Source organism: Heloderma suspectum, chromosome 2 (assembly GCF_057233095.1).
Source record: "Heloderma suspectum isolate Gila_16-S chromosome 2, 16-S_ref, whole genome shotgun sequence".
In the NCBI taxonomy this organism is placed as follows: domain Eukaryota; kingdom Metazoa; phylum Chordata; class Lepidosauria; order Squamata; family Helodermatidae; genus Heloderma; species Heloderma suspectum.
This window is the reverse complement of record NC_139459.1, coordinates 140,741,903-140,758,645: the sequence shown is the minus strand read 5'-3', so window position 1 is coordinate 140,758,645 and position 16,743 is coordinate 140,741,903. Positions and strand designations below refer to the sequence as shown.

General features: G+C 42.2%; 1 protein-coding gene across 3 annotated transcripts in view; it reads right to left on the bottom strand.

Moving 5' to 3' along the window:
- Window positions 1–1,403: 1,403 nt before the first annotated feature.
- Window positions 1,404–16,743, bottom strand: part of TNKS (tankyrase) — a 114,844-nt gene continuing 99,504 nt past the window's right edge. For 2 of the 3 annotated variants that reach the window (XM_084835058.1, XM_084835059.1), the window contains exons 23-27: window positions 15,233–15,307; window positions 13,719–13,824; window positions 12,005–12,191; window positions 11,158–11,314; window positions 1,404–7,047 (exon numbers count right to left, since the gene is read on the bottom strand). In XM_084835058.1, coding sequence (XP_084691184.1) covers window positions 6,961–7,047; window positions 11,158–11,314; window positions 12,005–12,191; window positions 13,719–13,824; window positions 15,233–15,307 — 612 coding nt within the window. In that variant the 3' untranslated portion in view covers window positions 1,404–6,960. Of the gene's footprint in view, window positions 7,048–11,157; window positions 11,315–12,004; window positions 12,192–13,718; window positions 13,825–15,232; window positions 15,308–16,743 lie in introns of those variants that run through there. The other variant, XM_084835060.1, reaches the window with a different exon arrangement.

The following is a 16,743-nucleotide window of genomic DNA, read 5'->3' as shown; positions in this document are numbered from 1 at the left end:
TAGGAAGTTCCCACTTCAAATCTCACATACTTGCCCATCTGCAATATAAATTACCAATCTACCTTACAGGGTTGTTGTAAGGATCACAAGATTAATCTAGTGAACAATTTGACAGTCAGTAGCACTATACTGCTGCTAAGTATCATATATTCTTTTTAAACTGAAACATGGTTAAAAGGCCAACACAAGCTCCTCAGCTCACATTCCTCAGCTTTAAAATGTGCCAAGGAAACCTGGCACTTAAATACTAAGGCAGAGTTCTGGCACCTTATCTACATCTGACGTTTTAAAAGCCTAATCTAATCTTTGCAGAGGAGCCTTTTAAGGTTGTCCTCTCCTACGCCAGAGCTTTCCAAGCTGCTGACCCTCCACATCAGTTGTTGTGCCTTGCTGAGGATTCTGGACACAGCTGAGGACAGGTTTGGGATGCTGGCTGTTGGACCTGGCTGTTGCTGTGCAAACAGCCAAGCTAGCCTGAAATGCAAACCATACTCTGGTAGATGTACATTACAAGGGAAGATTGATAGATAAGGGGTCTTCCTGGGGAGACAAGTCATTAGTGAGCAACTCCAGAGCTCCTAAGAACCCACAATCCTAGACAGAAAAGGAAAAGAACATCGTACGACTGCATCGTGGTGCGCATCAGCAAGACAGCTGGAATGCTACAAAGGGATATTATACATTGGGGAAATAATATTACATAGCAGTTTCCCAGTGTGCTCCATATTCACTCCCTTAGTAATCCTTATAACACTAAAAGCAGACCAGCCTTATTCCTTACTCCTAACAGACGGGAGGCTGGGCACATTGGCTTACCTAAAATCACCCAATCAGATCATGGTTGAAGGGAGATATGAAATGGGCTCTCATTAGTAGAAGCATGACACTTTGGTACATTTGTGGAACTTGGAATACAAACTGGTCTACTATAATTTACAACCATCAGGGGCTGTGCGTTCTCCACATAAAAATAAATTTGTGCCCATGTAATAGAAATACAATTTGCATTGTACAATTTGAGCATATTTAATAATTTATCCTATGATTTACTATTTTACATAATTCTTCATTTAGTAGTCATGAAAAGAGGAAAGGAGCCACACAAGACAATGGATCCTTGCCCTAACCTCTTAAATAAATAAGAGATTATTTCCCTCGCTTCTGAAATTTCAGCAGGTATCGTCCACGCAAAATATCTCCCAGCCCTAAGGACTAGAAACTTCTAAGGTGTGCAGTTCTGTGTCCAATAGCACATTTTGCTGTGTTTGTGGAAAGAGTAGCAGTGAACACGCAGGCCTGGCAATAAAAAGCCTTTGAATAAACAAAATGAAGAAGCCATTGCAGAAAGTTAGTGGTACTGCTTCTGACAATTCACACATGAAAGAAAGGGCAGAATTCAAGTGTTAAAAAAGAGTGTTTATTGAATCTTAATCTGTCACAAGTACTATATATAGGTCAGACATTAAGTCAAAGCACAGTAAGATCTAACTTAGTTGTTACACTGGCTTTATGCAAAATTCCATCACATTGGTTAAGTTAAGAGAATCTAGTATCCTCTTTTAGCAAGAGGAGGGAAACTAACACCATCCCAGCTCCAGGTCCCAGACAATGACAGGCCATATTGGGACTTCATATGTTCTTCAATGGCCAATAGGTATCAAGAACACAAGGCTAGCTATGCAAGCAAGTTATACAAGAATTATGTTTAATGCAAAGCTTAGTACTTTAGTGCCTATGGAAATAACTAGGTGTCAAAATTGTTAGGAGACTGTATACATAGGCTGATGGCTACTGCAAACAAATCGCCAGTTCTAAAAATCTGCCAGAAATTTTGAAGACGTTGGAAGTAAATAAAAAAAATCTGTTGAGATTGCATTGTAAACAAGCAGCCTTTGAAATCCTTTACCAGTAATTTGAATGGAACCAGTACACAAAAAATCTACCCCGTGTTCAGTAAGCTACAGAACCTACTATTCATTTGGCATAAAGACATTTCAGTTAGATGCATGATTTGTCTTCTTTCTCCACCTTCTGAACCACAGACCACAAGGAACATGAAAGAAAGAGGAAAATACTATAATGTCCTCTGTTATGGCATAAGCTTTTGTGGACCAGAGTCCACTTCGGGTCCACAAAAGCTTAAGCTATAATAAAGGTATTAGTATTCAAGGTACCACAAAATCCTGTTGCTTCTTATACAACAGACTAAGCATGCATGGCTAGTCCTCTGGAAATTGTCCTGAGTTATATAATTGGATCACAAGCCATGTTTTTCCCCATCTAATAACATATGAAGGAAACTGCGTGCTCCACAAAATCCTTAAGCAGGCACAACTGAAACCTGGGTGTCTATTCTGCTCTAAAAAAATTAAAATTATTTCCCGTTATCAATTGTTAACTATGTTACCTAATTCTACAATTTTGCACAATTTATTCTAGTTTTGCCAGTCACAGGGAGGGCAAGGAGCTATGAAGTGCAACAAAGCCCTGCCCCCAACCCAGGGAAACTTTAGTCAAAAAGCCCTTTGGCGTCTAAGATTTCAGCAGGCTCATTGCTCACACACTTACAAGAAGATATTTGCAACTATAAGGACTAGAAAATGGTGATTTTGTTATGGTGAGATTGCCAGGAAGCATTCTGCACTTGTCCAGTGCTACTGAAGAACCACAGAATACACAGAGCCTCGCTCCTCCTGGGCGCAATCCTGGGGACCATTTTTAGACACAAGGAAACCAGATTTAAGGTAATTCCTTTGCAAACCGCTGAAGGCTTGTGTCATTTGACTGTGGGGGGTTCAGCAATAACAACAAATCAAGCTCCTCTTGCATGCATGGTTTATATCCCTGTTTAGATGGAGTCAGCGAACAGGTATTGATAATATATACATTACAATTCGATGGTGTGTGTGGAAACACTAGAACCCATATTCATACTGACATTTTAATATTCAATACCAACCTCAAGAAGTTGGTAGCTGCAAGCTCAAGCAGCATAAAATGTGGTCGTAGCCAATGACCAATTTACTTTTGCATTACAACTGCCTCCACACAACCACTGTGGGAGGAGGGAAGGGGTGCTGTCAGTGGCTTCGTGCTCCAATGTATCACAGACACGGCAGCAGTCGCAAATACGGGACCTCCACATGATGGAGTCCGGCAGCAGTCTCTGGATACACTGATGGAGCTACTGTAAATGTGAACTGACACAGAGTTCAAATGGCGCCAAACTGGCTTAATGTTATGCTTTACACTGCATTTGTAGTAAATGTCAACCACTGTATCTTGTTCATATCTACTGTATTTATCTAGCAGCCACACAAGTATACGATATTATGGAGGTTTTGTTCCCATAATTTTCAATAATGATTGAATACAGTATTAAAATGGTGACTGCAATGTATACCGCATACCATACAGCATTGAAAAGGGTGTCACAGATTTCAGCAGTGGCAGATTTGAATTCAGTATCCTGGCAGACAGAAGCCCTCTTCAGGGGTTCTGCTTACCTTGTTGTGTGAAGGCACGAAGAGAGAAGAGCTCCATTGTTGTATCTGCCACTCTGTATGCGGGGGATAGCGGGACAGACCGCACATGTGCAGCATACAAATGCCCTTGCGCAGGAGCTGGAATTGGCTATGGTTCCCCATCAATGTGTATGCTTGGTGGCAACCCTGGGTTTGCTGCTGCATATTGTGCACAGCAGCCCCAACTGACCAATGTACTCATGCTCCCAACTGAAGGGTGTTTTTTTGTTTTTTTTTAAGAGAAGCACTTACCCAGGTAATGCAATGCTGTTTTCACTGTTGTGATGCCAAGCACACTTGAGGCCCTGTTAACTTTAAGTTCTGGAGAGAAATACCAACCCCAGAACATGAACCATGGCTCTCATGTGCAACTATCCTTCACATCCAGTGTGGGACAAGGCTAATGAGTGAACTGGCTGTACCACATTTATGGCATTTCAGTAACTATCCAATCTGACCCTGGAGGGAAAAAATGATTATTTTTACTGGAAGGCCAACGAGATACTGTATTTACTTAAACACAGCACAACCCTTGTGGTACTTTGACTTCACAGTAAGGGCACTTATCAGTTTATATCCCCAGAGCATAACAAGTGAGAAGTTTGACGGAATTAATAATTATGAGAGCTAATGCCAAATAACTTTGTTTAGAAATCAAATGTATGAGTTCTTTTCAGCAAATATCAACTCCTGTTTCAGAGAAAGGTAGCTGTCATGTTGGTCTGAAAGACAGCGAATACTAGATTTACATTTTATTCTTCTGAGATTACCCATGTTCAGCTTTGGGATTTCTGAAGGCTTGAGCAAACATGCATGCACATTTTTCAAGAACTGACCAGGAAAGAGTTAACAGAAACACGTTACAAGACAAAAGCCACTGCAAATGGAATTCCTCACACAGCACTTTTTACTCCGCACAAAACATCAGTTACAAAACACTGGCAGTTTAAAAGATCAGGGCCACAGTTTGAGATTCTGGGAGTTTAGGACTCTAGATGAAATCTAAAACATCCATTAGTTCAACTAGCACATTGGAGGAAACAGACAACTACAGAATCAAGCATTTTCACCCCTTCCTTGGCGAAAGAAACACTGAATTTCCACATCCATGTTAACCATTTGGCTTAACTATGAAGAACAGTTGGGTTCAATTAACATCTACATGAAGTTGGCAGAATGTAGACTTCCACATTTATTTGCAATTCTACCGCAGTTGGCACATCCCACCAGCTGTGCTTAAAAACATAAATCCCTATATGAATGTTCATCTGAATTCTAATAGTGAAGCCCCAACACACCTTCCCAACTTTGACATTTATTTAAAAGAAAAACTATCTTGATCAGCTTTGCCTCTACATCATAACCCAACAAACCCAATGAGACCAAGTGGCTATGAACAACAGAAACAAAAAGAAAATGTTCAGTAATGCTGTAATGGTAGAAGGCATTCAGCCAGCCTGAATCAAGAATTGAATCTGACAAATGTTGAAATCTACATGATTATTCTTGGCAATGACATTTTTCCAGAAACTTCTTTGGGTTTTGTTTTTGTGCTTGCTGTGTCAGCAGATAAGATTTTTGCCCCCATTTCCAAGCAGATGCCAGTATATTTCATAAAATAATTGCAACAGTCTGCTATTTTTACTCTCAAGGAATAAAAAAACATTAATGGAAGAACTATAATTTGAGCAATCCAACCTTCTTTGGCTGTTGACCTCTGACTAAAGATTTTGAAAGATTTATCATTCTAAAAACATTGCAATATCTCTCTGTTACATATCCTATTTATAAATCTCTATTACTATTTAATTTTTAACTTCTTCCTTTTTTCATAAAGTTATTGCATTGTAAAAAAAAATGCTGCTTTTCTTGGAAAAAATAGTGTTATTGTTAACCTCTGATATAGATGATCCCAAACAGAGGAGATTTTGCTTCACAAACAAAATTAAGGGGGACGAATTTAATGAAGAGAAAGTAACTAGCAGCCTTCTGGGATAAGATGAATGCAAACATACTCCTTGGTTTACAGGTGTTTAAAAACTGATTTGCATTGCAGAGAAGAGATTTCCATGCCAGTTCAGTAGATTATTGTTAAAACAGCATGTGACTGAATCCATATGCAATGAATGAATTGTTCCTGTTGAAATGAAAGGGCCCAAAGTAAGCTTAACAGACAACTTCCACATCCTAACAGCCTGGCTGTTTTCTCTTGGATTGTACCCCACAAGAGATCTGGAGCAGGCTCCTGCCTTGCTCCCTCCCCTCCCTCACTGCTCATCATCTTGGGGAGAAGTAAACAAGGAAGGAGGAGACATTGAATTCAAGCAACCATGGGGACTTCCATTCACTTGCTCACTGCTCCTGTGATCATGAGCAGTGGGAGAGGGGCAAGGGGAATAGTGGGAGGAGCAGGTGAGGGAATGTCTCACACTGAAGCCCCACTCCTGCACTATTTCCAAAGAGAAAAACAGATCAAAACAGACCCTTCAATGCAGGTTCCTCTGGCAAATTTGTCTATTCATGTTTATCCTATCAAAATTCCTTAGGTATTTTATCAGACACTTTCAAAACATGTATATTTTGTTTCCTTCCTTGAGCACCCTCATTAAACCTCCTGTGTTAACAATGGGCTGTTGGTAATTTAGCTGGGAGAAAGCAGAGCACATTTCAAGAACAGAGACAGCTTTTTATGAGGCTGCTACATGAATACTAGTATGAACTCCTCTTAGAGAAAGAAGAACTCAGCAAGGACAAAGGATGAGTTTCTACCCTAAAATTATGTTTCTAGCAACATAAAAAAAGAAGAGATCATAAAAAGTGCAAAAAGAATCCCAGACCGAAGAACTAGATCTCTAACACCTTCTTGGATAAGAAATTCCTACTGCATTGTTAATTGATTTTAGTCAACTTGACTTTGTGCAAAAAACATCCGCAAGAAGGGCCTGGCTCATTTTTTGTCATTCAAGAAAAAAGTAAAATAAATAGTCAACTAAGGACTTTAAAAAATAAAATCAACTTTGAATGTTGAGAAGGTGGCATGGGTTCAATACAAGCTATGCACATCATGTAACAAGAATAGTGGCATCAGAATTTCTTTAAAAAAAATATGGTCATGGCATAGCTCTGCTTGTTAAATAATGTTCCCAAACACCCAGATTGAAGCAATGATGTCGTTACACACGTGGCAAATGCAGGGAAAATGAGCCTGAGATATGTTGTTAAAAGGCAAACCTTTGTAAACATTTCCTCAAAAGGAATAGTAGCAATTGAGTAGGTATCAATTACTCATATTTGTTTATAGAGCAATGCTTTATAAAACACATACAGCTTAGTTCCAGAGTGACAAGAATTTCATACAATGCTGTTTCGAAACTAATGTCATCCATCCAGTCCGTAAGTTTAAGTTGTGTAATTTGCTTCACTAAACCAGTATTTACTAGGTCTTCTGCTCTGCAGCCGTTGCTGTCTGCGAGGGAGTATCTGGCTTTACAATTTGGTATGTAATTAGATACTCAGGATAAGCCTAAAAATAAGCAGATAAATCCAAATTAAAGGAAGAACTTCAAAAAGAAGAACATCCATTTCAGTCAACTTTCACATTACTTCTCTCCCTCAATTCCCTCCCCCTGCCCCACCCAAATCATGATGTTGATTCTTTTGTTCCTTTCTAGTACACTGCATCAATACGGCCCTGTGCAGATAGTGACCACCGCTCCCCACATGGTATCTTGTATGTGTAACAGGCTCATTTCCACGCTCCACAACTCAGTAACTCTTCCATCACTTGTTCATTTTTTCCTGTTGATGAGTGGCATAGTGGGAGCGTGTTTTGAGTGGCTTCTTCCCCAGGCTCCACTCCCTCTCCCTAAACAGAGAGAAGCTCTTATCTCCAATCAGCAGCTGATTGAAGATAGGAGCTTTATTTTAGCACTCAGCCAGGATTTTCATCCCCCTTGTGGCATGCTGGATCTGAAAATCCCTCCCCCCACACACACACACTGTCACACTCCTCAGCTTATCAGCACAGATCAGCTGAGGAGGGATGGGTGGGAAGGGTGTGTGCGTGTTATAATGATGTGGCCATACCCACTACTAGAGGTTTCCCAGGTGGCAATCCAGCCCTCAGGCAGGAAAAGGTTCCCCACCCCTGCTTTAAGGTGTCAAGGGGGAAGGCTCTACTCCAAGGTTAGCTACTCCAGCACTGCTTCTGATTGTTCCAGCCTTCAGCACCTGCCACTCAGCCTCTAGTCTGTCAACTGGCTTGGGCAAGGCTGGGATTGGATAGAAAAATGAGCCTTGTGGAAGATGATCCCTTCAGCTAGATGTCAGGGTGGACACTGAGCCCATAGAATCCCAGAGTAGTTCTGATTCTGAGAAAGAGGAGTCGCTCCTGGGAGAGGAGCACGCTCATCTTTCCCAGGGCCAACAGCTGACGGAGATTCCTCCCACCAGCATTCCTAGCTTAGACAGCAGTCCTGGGAGTGACAGAGCGCGGGAAGCAGACTTGATGGACGCGCGACTCCGACGCAGAGAGCAGCGCCAAATCGAGGGAGCGGAAAGGAGGCGTAGTGCCTGGCTGGCGCGCAAACAACGGTTGCGCCCAGAGGATCCAAGGGAAAAGGGGAGGGACTCTCCCTAGCCCTTAAGTTCAGGGTCAGCCAGTGATTCCCTTTCAAACGGGGACCAACTGTTCCAACTTAGGGCACAAGTACTCTGCTGCTCATATCTAGTTGCTAACAGTAGAGTTGTTAAGTTGTAAAAGTGGAATAAAGCTTTGAAAAGAATCCCTTTGTCTGTGTCTGGACTTGGCTACTGGATTAGACTGAGAGAGGCCTCCAAGGAGCCCTTGACACTAGGAGCCTGAAGGACAGTGCTCTGTAAAGATAATGCTTCCTGTTGTATGCAGGCCTGAGGAAGTCCTGTGGATGGGGTCTGATAGTTAGTGCAGACATGGTTCAAGAAGTTCTAGATAAATCAGGAAGTCTCTCTGAGATATGAAGTGTCTCCATCCTGAAATGTTTCACTATTAGGAACCCATTTAGGTCTCTTTAGATCTAGAACGGCCCTCAGTTCCCTAGTTTTCATTGGAACAGAGACATTTCTACACTGAGATGTCCAAGTGTTGTAGAGCTGTCAAGAGTCTAAGCAGGATTTTTGGACTCTGGTGATTCTATAAGCCTCCTCCTGGCTTCCTTGGCTAGCTCTAAGATGTGCCCCTCAAACGCTGCTTCCAACATCCATACATCTGGTGGCACAGCAGGTGCCAGTTGCAAACTGCTGAGGACAGCATGCTATTTGCAATGGGAGATGGGCTGGGCTGGTGCCAAGTTTGCATCTTCTATTCTCTCCTTTGAAGGAAGGGGGCTGGCTGGTAGAAGGATAGAGGCAGTTCCTCTCCGGAAGCACCCCACTTACTTATGAAGGCCTAGTAAGAAAAACTGATGTTTGAATAAAAATCTGAGGGAATGAAAGGAGTGGGGCTGATTAGTCTCTCCCTCCTCTGTTTTTGTCTTAATCTTGTCCTTACATTTCTTTCGGCCAAATTAGATTAGACTTCAGTAACATTTTTAATCCCATGCTTGGGGACTGGCCACATCTTTTTTTACCAAAAGCAGCCATGAGGACACCCTGTCTGCATTGAGGCTGCAGCGTGGGGGGAAGGTGTTTGAAAACCTTTTCCCCTGCATCATTTTCCTGCTGAGAATGCCCCCACCACTACTAACTGCCCAATTTCTAAAAATCATGAGTTATGACTCTCCTTGCGTGCCCCATTGCCCAGAGCAATTGGGGAAAACGCTGGGAAACAGGCCACATAAGGAAAGTCATTCCCATCTTCTCTGTTTCCCAGTAGAAACAGGCTAATGTTGGAAGCACAATTTGCACTGCGCTCCGAACCCCTGCCCAGCTGACTGGCGGGGGGGCAGGGCACGCTCTCAGCACAGAGGGAGGGGAATATCACCCCATGCTGCAAGCTGAGATGGAGGGGGTAAGGGGGGGGAGAGAATGGAGCATGTGTGGGGCCCCCCAACCCATCACCACACATGGACCTCAGGGGCCAAAATATTGCTCACCCCTGAACAAGAAATTTTTTTAAAAAAACTTTCCCCCTTGATACAGCCTTGAAGCTACATGTGCCTATATGCTGCCCCTGTGTTTCCTATCTGCACCACCATCGTGGAGATGTCTGCAGAGGACCTTGCCGACTTCCTGCTTCCAGCCTCAAAGATGGGGCTACAGAAGAACAAGGAAGTCCCAGTTTGTGATTTGGAAAAGCCTCTTGAATCAGAAGTTGGACCCTGTTTTCAGAGTCAGTAGGAGGAGCTAACCTAGGCGTTCAGGCTGCTCTCTGGACCTCATGGGGAGAATGAAGCCCTTTCACTTGCCAAAGAGGCAAGAGTGGGAAGGATACTAAGTGGCATGCAGGATATAGAACACAGGTGACTTTATTCACAACAAGTAAATGGCTGCTGGCCTCATCAGACCATTTTTTACTTTTACCTCAGTCAAATGTTCCAGTGACAGACAAAAGTCCCTTTCATTGCACAACATTTTTTTGAATCCTTTAAGAAGCTTTAGGGTGCTCGGCAGTGTCAAGGCTTACACATACCAGAGACTTGCTCCTCATATTAGAGAATCAGAATTGGGGCAGTTCCACACTTCACACACTTGTGGTAGAACACATGTAGCAAACATATTTGGTTTGTAAAGCATGGAAGATACACATGTCTCTAAACATCCATAAACCTCCAAGTTAGATTACTGCAACGCACTCTATATGGGGCTGCCTTTGAAGATGGTTCAGAAGCTGCAGCTTGTGCAAAATGCGGCGGCCTGACCGATAACAGGGACAAGAAGGTTTGAACACATAACACTGACTCTGGCCCGCTTGCACTGGCTGCCTGTATGTTTCTGAGCCTGATCCAAGGTGCTGGTTTTGACCTATAAAGCCTTAAATGGCTTGGGACCACAATACCTGATGGAGTGCCTCTCTTGGCATGAACCAACCCATACACTACTTTCAGCATCCAAGACCCTCCTCCATGTGCCTCCTCCAAGAGAGGGTCGGAGGGTGGCAACAAGGGGGAGGGCCTTCTTGCTGGTGGGCCCCCAATTATGGAATGATCTCCCCAAGGAGGCCTGCCTAGTGCCAACATTGTCATCTTTTCTCTCAGGCATTTGGCAGCATATTATCAGTTTTTAATCAGGTCCTGGATTGTCTTCAGTTGATTGTTTAAAAATTGTTTTTAGATATACATTGTCCGTGTGTGTGCTGTCTATGTTTTTATGTAAATGGTTTTGCACGTTGTATGATGCATTTTAAATGGTTTTTAATTTTTGTGAACCACCCAGACAGCTTTGGCTATGGGGCGGTACAGAAATATAATAAATGAAACAAAAATGAAAACATACATCCTGGCCCAATCAAGAAAAGAAAAATATACTTCATACATTTGCTGTGGAAATACTGGTGGTACATGCAGCATGTGGTTTTCCTGTGTAAAGCATGAAGCAACCCTGACTGACGTTGATGATTCATCAGCATTGTACACCAATTAATTAGTACAGTTAATTAGCATATATATTTGGGCCTACCAATGCCACAAGATGTATACCATTTTCGTATCCCACTTACCTGTTCTCCTCTGTAGATGACATACTCGGCATATGCAAGTCCATTTACGCTTGGCCTGCCAATTACAGAGTGATGCCCTGGAGGGGCATGGGCCATTTTCATGGTGCTGAACTGTAAGAAGGATTTCCCCAATGTCACACGACAAAAAAGCATTTGTCTAAACGAAGGTGGGAGGAACATAAAAGAGAACTAAGGAATCTCACTTGTAGCAAAATATTAAGTGCATGCGGTAAACAGGAATCTGAAACTTTTGTAAGCTGTTAATTTTGAATTCCAAAAGCTTTTTAAAAGTTAATCTTTATCTGTTAGGACAAATATGGAAGTATTTTTTTCAGATCCTGTACTGGGTCTGATTAATTTACCTAAATTTTTACAGCCCTGAGAAAATTCAGGCTTTTCCTGTGAATGGATCAATGATTGTTTAAGAGAGGTGGAACAAAAGACTGCTGGCCTGTGGAAGCATGCATGGCTAAACAATGGATTTTATGAAAAAGCAAGGCCTTCCGTCAAGAACTGGCTCCTCAAGTCATGGCTACTTGAATGTTGGACTTCGGCCAAAGGGCACTGAAGCCCAAAGCTTGTCATCAACAGCTCTGTTCGATCAGTAGAAATCACCAGAATGGTGTCAGAAGCTGTTTGTGGATGGTCTCTTGTGTGACTCTGCAGTTCTAACATAACAGAAACATTCTGGCATTTACATTCCTCCAGCTTAGAGTACTGACAAGATTTGCTGCATTTCCCCCCATTTTTACCTTACCCCTCAGCCACCTCTTTTTCTTCCATTTGCCCTTAAAAAATGAAACATTATATCTGGCCTATGAGGTAATTCAGCCCACCAGAAACCCACCTGTGGCAGATGTAGCAGGACCTGTCTTTGTGTGTGGGGCAGCCTGTGCCTCCACCAATTCCGTATACATACTGGTTACTTTTAGAGGAATTTTCTGCGAAGTAAATCCCAGCTCCAAACATCCCTCCAATGTATGCATGCCTTTCATCAAATCCTTTGTGAATAATAGCATTAATAAAAGGGGACCCTAGAATAGAACATAAAACAATTTACTTTTGCGTGTAGTATAAAAATTCTGCTTCCCCCAGCACCTGATGTTTGCATACAAATGAATGTATCCAAATTCAGTCACGTGAAAGCAAAACAGATCTAAGTAAGAGAGGTAGTTTGGGAGATTTAACAGGTTTTCAGGTACACGGATTTATGATTTCCATATATCTGAGGAAGATGCCATACTCCCCACCCCAAATGTGGTTGAATATACAGAAAGACAAAGCAGGCTAGTTTTGTAAGTCATTCTCAGGGGTTAGGCAGGACTCATGTGTTTAGTCAGAATTTGTATTCAGTGTGTTGCTGACATGCTGTCAGTGTTGGAAAGAGGTGGGACTTGTTTGCATGGAAAGAACTCCTTACAGAAGGCAGAAGGCTCTTTTCTGCACTGTCCCCACTTGCGCAATGGAACGATGCTCATTTAGACTGCATGGCTGGTACTAATACTCAACCAAACCCTTTCAGAGCTTCTCTACATGAAGCTAAAACCCCACACCCTTACCGGGGCTTCCGCTTCCTGATTCCTTGCAGAATTAAGATGTGTTTTTTTCTGAGTTTTTTCTTTCTGGGCAAGTTCTATATGTTTCATTATACAGCCACTGGATGGTGCTGTAGTATAGCTGCAATATAGTAGGATTTTGGAAATTCACCGGAAATTAATTGTGCCTCAAAGCACGATAAAATCTCTAATCACATTTTCCCTGTTGAGAATAAAGCCACTATAATGGCCAGAAAGCATAGGAGGGGCCCTGGAGGTTGATGATATAGTGTAAAGGACCCACAAAAAACCATGAAAGACCAATCACAAGCGCACAATAAAGACTTGTGTAGAGAAGCCCTCGGTGATAGGGACTGCCAGAAGCATATGGAAAATCCCTGTGCATTACAAGCACCTATATGAATTCACAATCCTTTTCAATGTTTGTGAAGATGTTCACTTATACTATGGCCACTGCCGAGTAACATTTGCTAGACAACTCTCCAGGATGTTTGGCACACGCTTTTTCCTATCTGTGGACAAATCCTTTGCTTGTGGCTCCAGTGGAAGAGTGCCACTCCCACCGTTTGTTCTGACATCCTATTTTTTCTCATTCAGTGAGACAAGAGGTGAGAGAGAGAGAACCATTATGCCCAGAAAATAAATGTAAACACAGGGATGGATCCAAAGTTGTATGAATGGAAGGCTGCTTGCATGTTGTGTCTTTCCCACAGGTGCTTCCAAATGCAGATCCCTCTGCCCCCTACCCCATTTCTCCAGAGGGCTGGGGAATCCTCTAGAACAGCATAGGCTGTGGCATGGTCTGCAGTGCAGGGAGGGCCATAAACAAACCCCAGGCAGATGGCACTCAAGCAACTCTGAATCCAGCCATAATCCAAGACTACTGTCCTATCTGTATGTACCTCTGATAGCAGGGAAGAAGATGAGCAAAAGTACAATTTATGTAGATTTTTAAAATGTGTGTGACATTGTAGCTACAAATTCAAAGAGGGTGACTCTACTTACCATGAAACAGCATGCGTTCATTGTGATGGTTATGGTTTTCTTCCGAGACTTCTTTCTGTCTATGAGAGAACCTCTCTCTCAGCTTCTTGTTTACAACTTTTTGAATCTATAAAAGGAAGCACTAATTGAAACAGAGAAACAGCAAAGTCCTAAGAGAATGTTTCCATGTAAGCTGTGTTTTTAAAGTATAAAAAGTTTTTCTATAAGGAAAATATACATAGGTTTACTAAATATGACAGGTACAGCCCAAGCAATGCTTTAGGGTTAGCTCTTCTTATTTTTGGCAGCTTTGCCTCCTGTTGCTAAACCTCCAAAATGTATCTTACAAACAGAAGTTGACATGTCTCAGGTAGCTACTCATGAGTACACAGTCAAAAGTAGCCACATCTATTATGTGAATTGCGAAAACAATGGATTTAAGTGCTTAAGAAGTGTGCTTATAAAAACACACGCACAAGGTTGGATCCAATGCTGGTCATCCACTAGCAGAATGGAAACCACCAGTAGCATGGATTTCTCCTCCCCTCTGCAGCCTTCCAACTCTGTTCCAGAAGGTTGGGGGACCCTTTAGAGCAAATTTGGGGCACGCACAGGGGGGAAGAGAGGATGGGAGGTCTCACTGTGCCAATGGAAGTCTGCTCATGTAACACTGGATCCAAACCAAAGAATACTACCTCATTGCAAAAAGTTTATCCTTTTCTATACACTTATTTTCTAAGCCATATATTTGTCCATGATGACGCCAAAAGAGAAATACTAGCAGATTGCCTACTACACAAATATAATTCAGAGATGAAATTCATCCATTTGCCTGCTCGCCTAGACCAAAATATATTTGCCTCTTGGGAGAAGAGGCACATGGCAACAATCTTTTGCTGGCCTTGAAAGGCTGCTGCGGTGTGCTTTCTAAACAGGAAAAGCAGGGAGTGCTACTGGAGTGCTCCTACAGTTCTCTGTCCTTTCAAGACCAGAAGAGGCAGATGCAATAAGCACTCTTTTTGATCTGGGGGATGAGCACTATTAAACTGTCTTCTCCCAACTGTGAAGTGCCACAATTCACAACTGAAACAGGTCTCCTGAACTAGAAGTATGCTAATCTTGAGAATAAATGACTACACTAACCCACTTACTCATATCCCTTTTTCACCCTCTTCCTTCAATCACCCCACAACAAGCCTGCATTCAGATGCAGCAATAAACCAGGGTTCTAGAGAATCCTGGCTTACCGTTTACAGCTTGCACCCACTGCCCAGTCATTCCTGCTTGACTCCAGCTGCAAGTAGAAGCAGCTAAACAAACCACAGATCCTCTGTCTGTGGTTTGTTTACCGTGTCTGAAATGGGAGCTTTGTCTTGTCTCTCCCCAAATGAGCCAGAATCATAAGCGAACAACAAACCTTTTGTTTAGAGTTCAGTCATTACTCCTGGGATCACCTCTTTGTCTTGCCAGGCAGGGATTAATTTATCAGCAAAATTGGCAATTGTTTTATATCTAACAAAATCTTTGAAACTTACCCTGATGACATTATACCTGTTGAAGATCCCTCCAGCATTACCACCATCCCTGTGTTCCCTGATGGTACTCTGCATCTATAAAACAGGCAAATAGTATAGAGTAAGATACCCAGAATATGAATCTTCGGAAATATTGCACACATTTTAATTTGGGACTATTCTGTGGGTCTGATATTTAGGTACAACTGAGGATCTGGAAGAAGGAGCGAAAAGGAAAGATCCATCACTCATCTCCCATCTATTGCCTTTTCCATCCTATGAAAGCAGGGAAAAGGGGGAAGGAATAAGGAAGCAGTGCTTATCTCCTCAGCCAAGAGAAGAAAGCTTTGAAGAAACAGAAGAAACCCACATTCTCTTGCTCCTGCCTAGTATATTCTGACAAGGAGCAGAAAGAGAAATCATGTTTTGGATGTCTGGTCTCAGCAGCATACTAAATAACAGTTGCTTCTGTTCTCATTTCATAATCCTTTTGTCACTAGGGAGATAGAAATGGGAGGAAGAAAACTCCTTCTCTGAGCACAGGTTGCACTACCTGCTTTCACTAAGGTTACAGGGCAACAGATTGTGAAAAGCCTGATAGGGTTGTATGGATATTTGACCAGAGGTACACAACAGATGTTGAGGTGTTTGTTTTTTGCCTTTGGCAAATGAGAATCTCGCACTTATGCAGTTGTGATAGCAATATTCCACTGCTGACTTGTTCCCTAAAGCCTGGCATAGCCCCCAAGATTCTAAATACCCACAATATATAAACACTTTTGGTCAGAGACAATTTATACACTATATGAAAATAAATGCATATAACGGTAACCTAATAGTCTTTCTAAATGGGACAGACCACCCCAGGGTGGGTTAGTGTGTTTAGGATCGGAGATGCTTAACCTTTTTCCTGCCTGCTGTTTACCTGCCCCCAAACTGATTCAAAACACATTTTAAATGCATTAAAAACAAAAATGGTAGCCATCAGTCTTAGTGTTTTGGGTTTTTTAAGCAGAGACCTTAGGAAGAAGCACATTTGATCTCTAGAAGTTAGTGAGAAAAAAGAAGCACTCAACATAGCTCTAAGCCCCAACACATTTAAAGTATATAACTGTGCAAGTTTCCAAGACAGAGATAAATTTAAATCTAGGATATTTTGCATTTGTACTAGCAGAATGAAAGCTGCATTTACAAGCATAGATTTGGTCCTCTCTTGTCAGTGGGATTTCCCTCCAATCCAAGGCTGATTCAAGCATATGAAGGGGGAAACAAACTGCCACCCTATAACATTCCATCTCATATGTGGCTTGGCTTGCCTGTGCTGGAGTACTTGTGTCTCTTAGGAAATTACTTCATATCCCACATTTCAAAGGAGACATAAAAGGGTCATTTTCAGGAGATTCTGGTAATTTGTAGACTAGATTACTGGTCACTGTACCAATCTGGTAATCAAGGTGGATTTCAGCTTTCTATCTAGCGCGGAAGTATTCTAATAATTCTGATCCACCTAAGTGGATCAGTCCCAAGTGTCT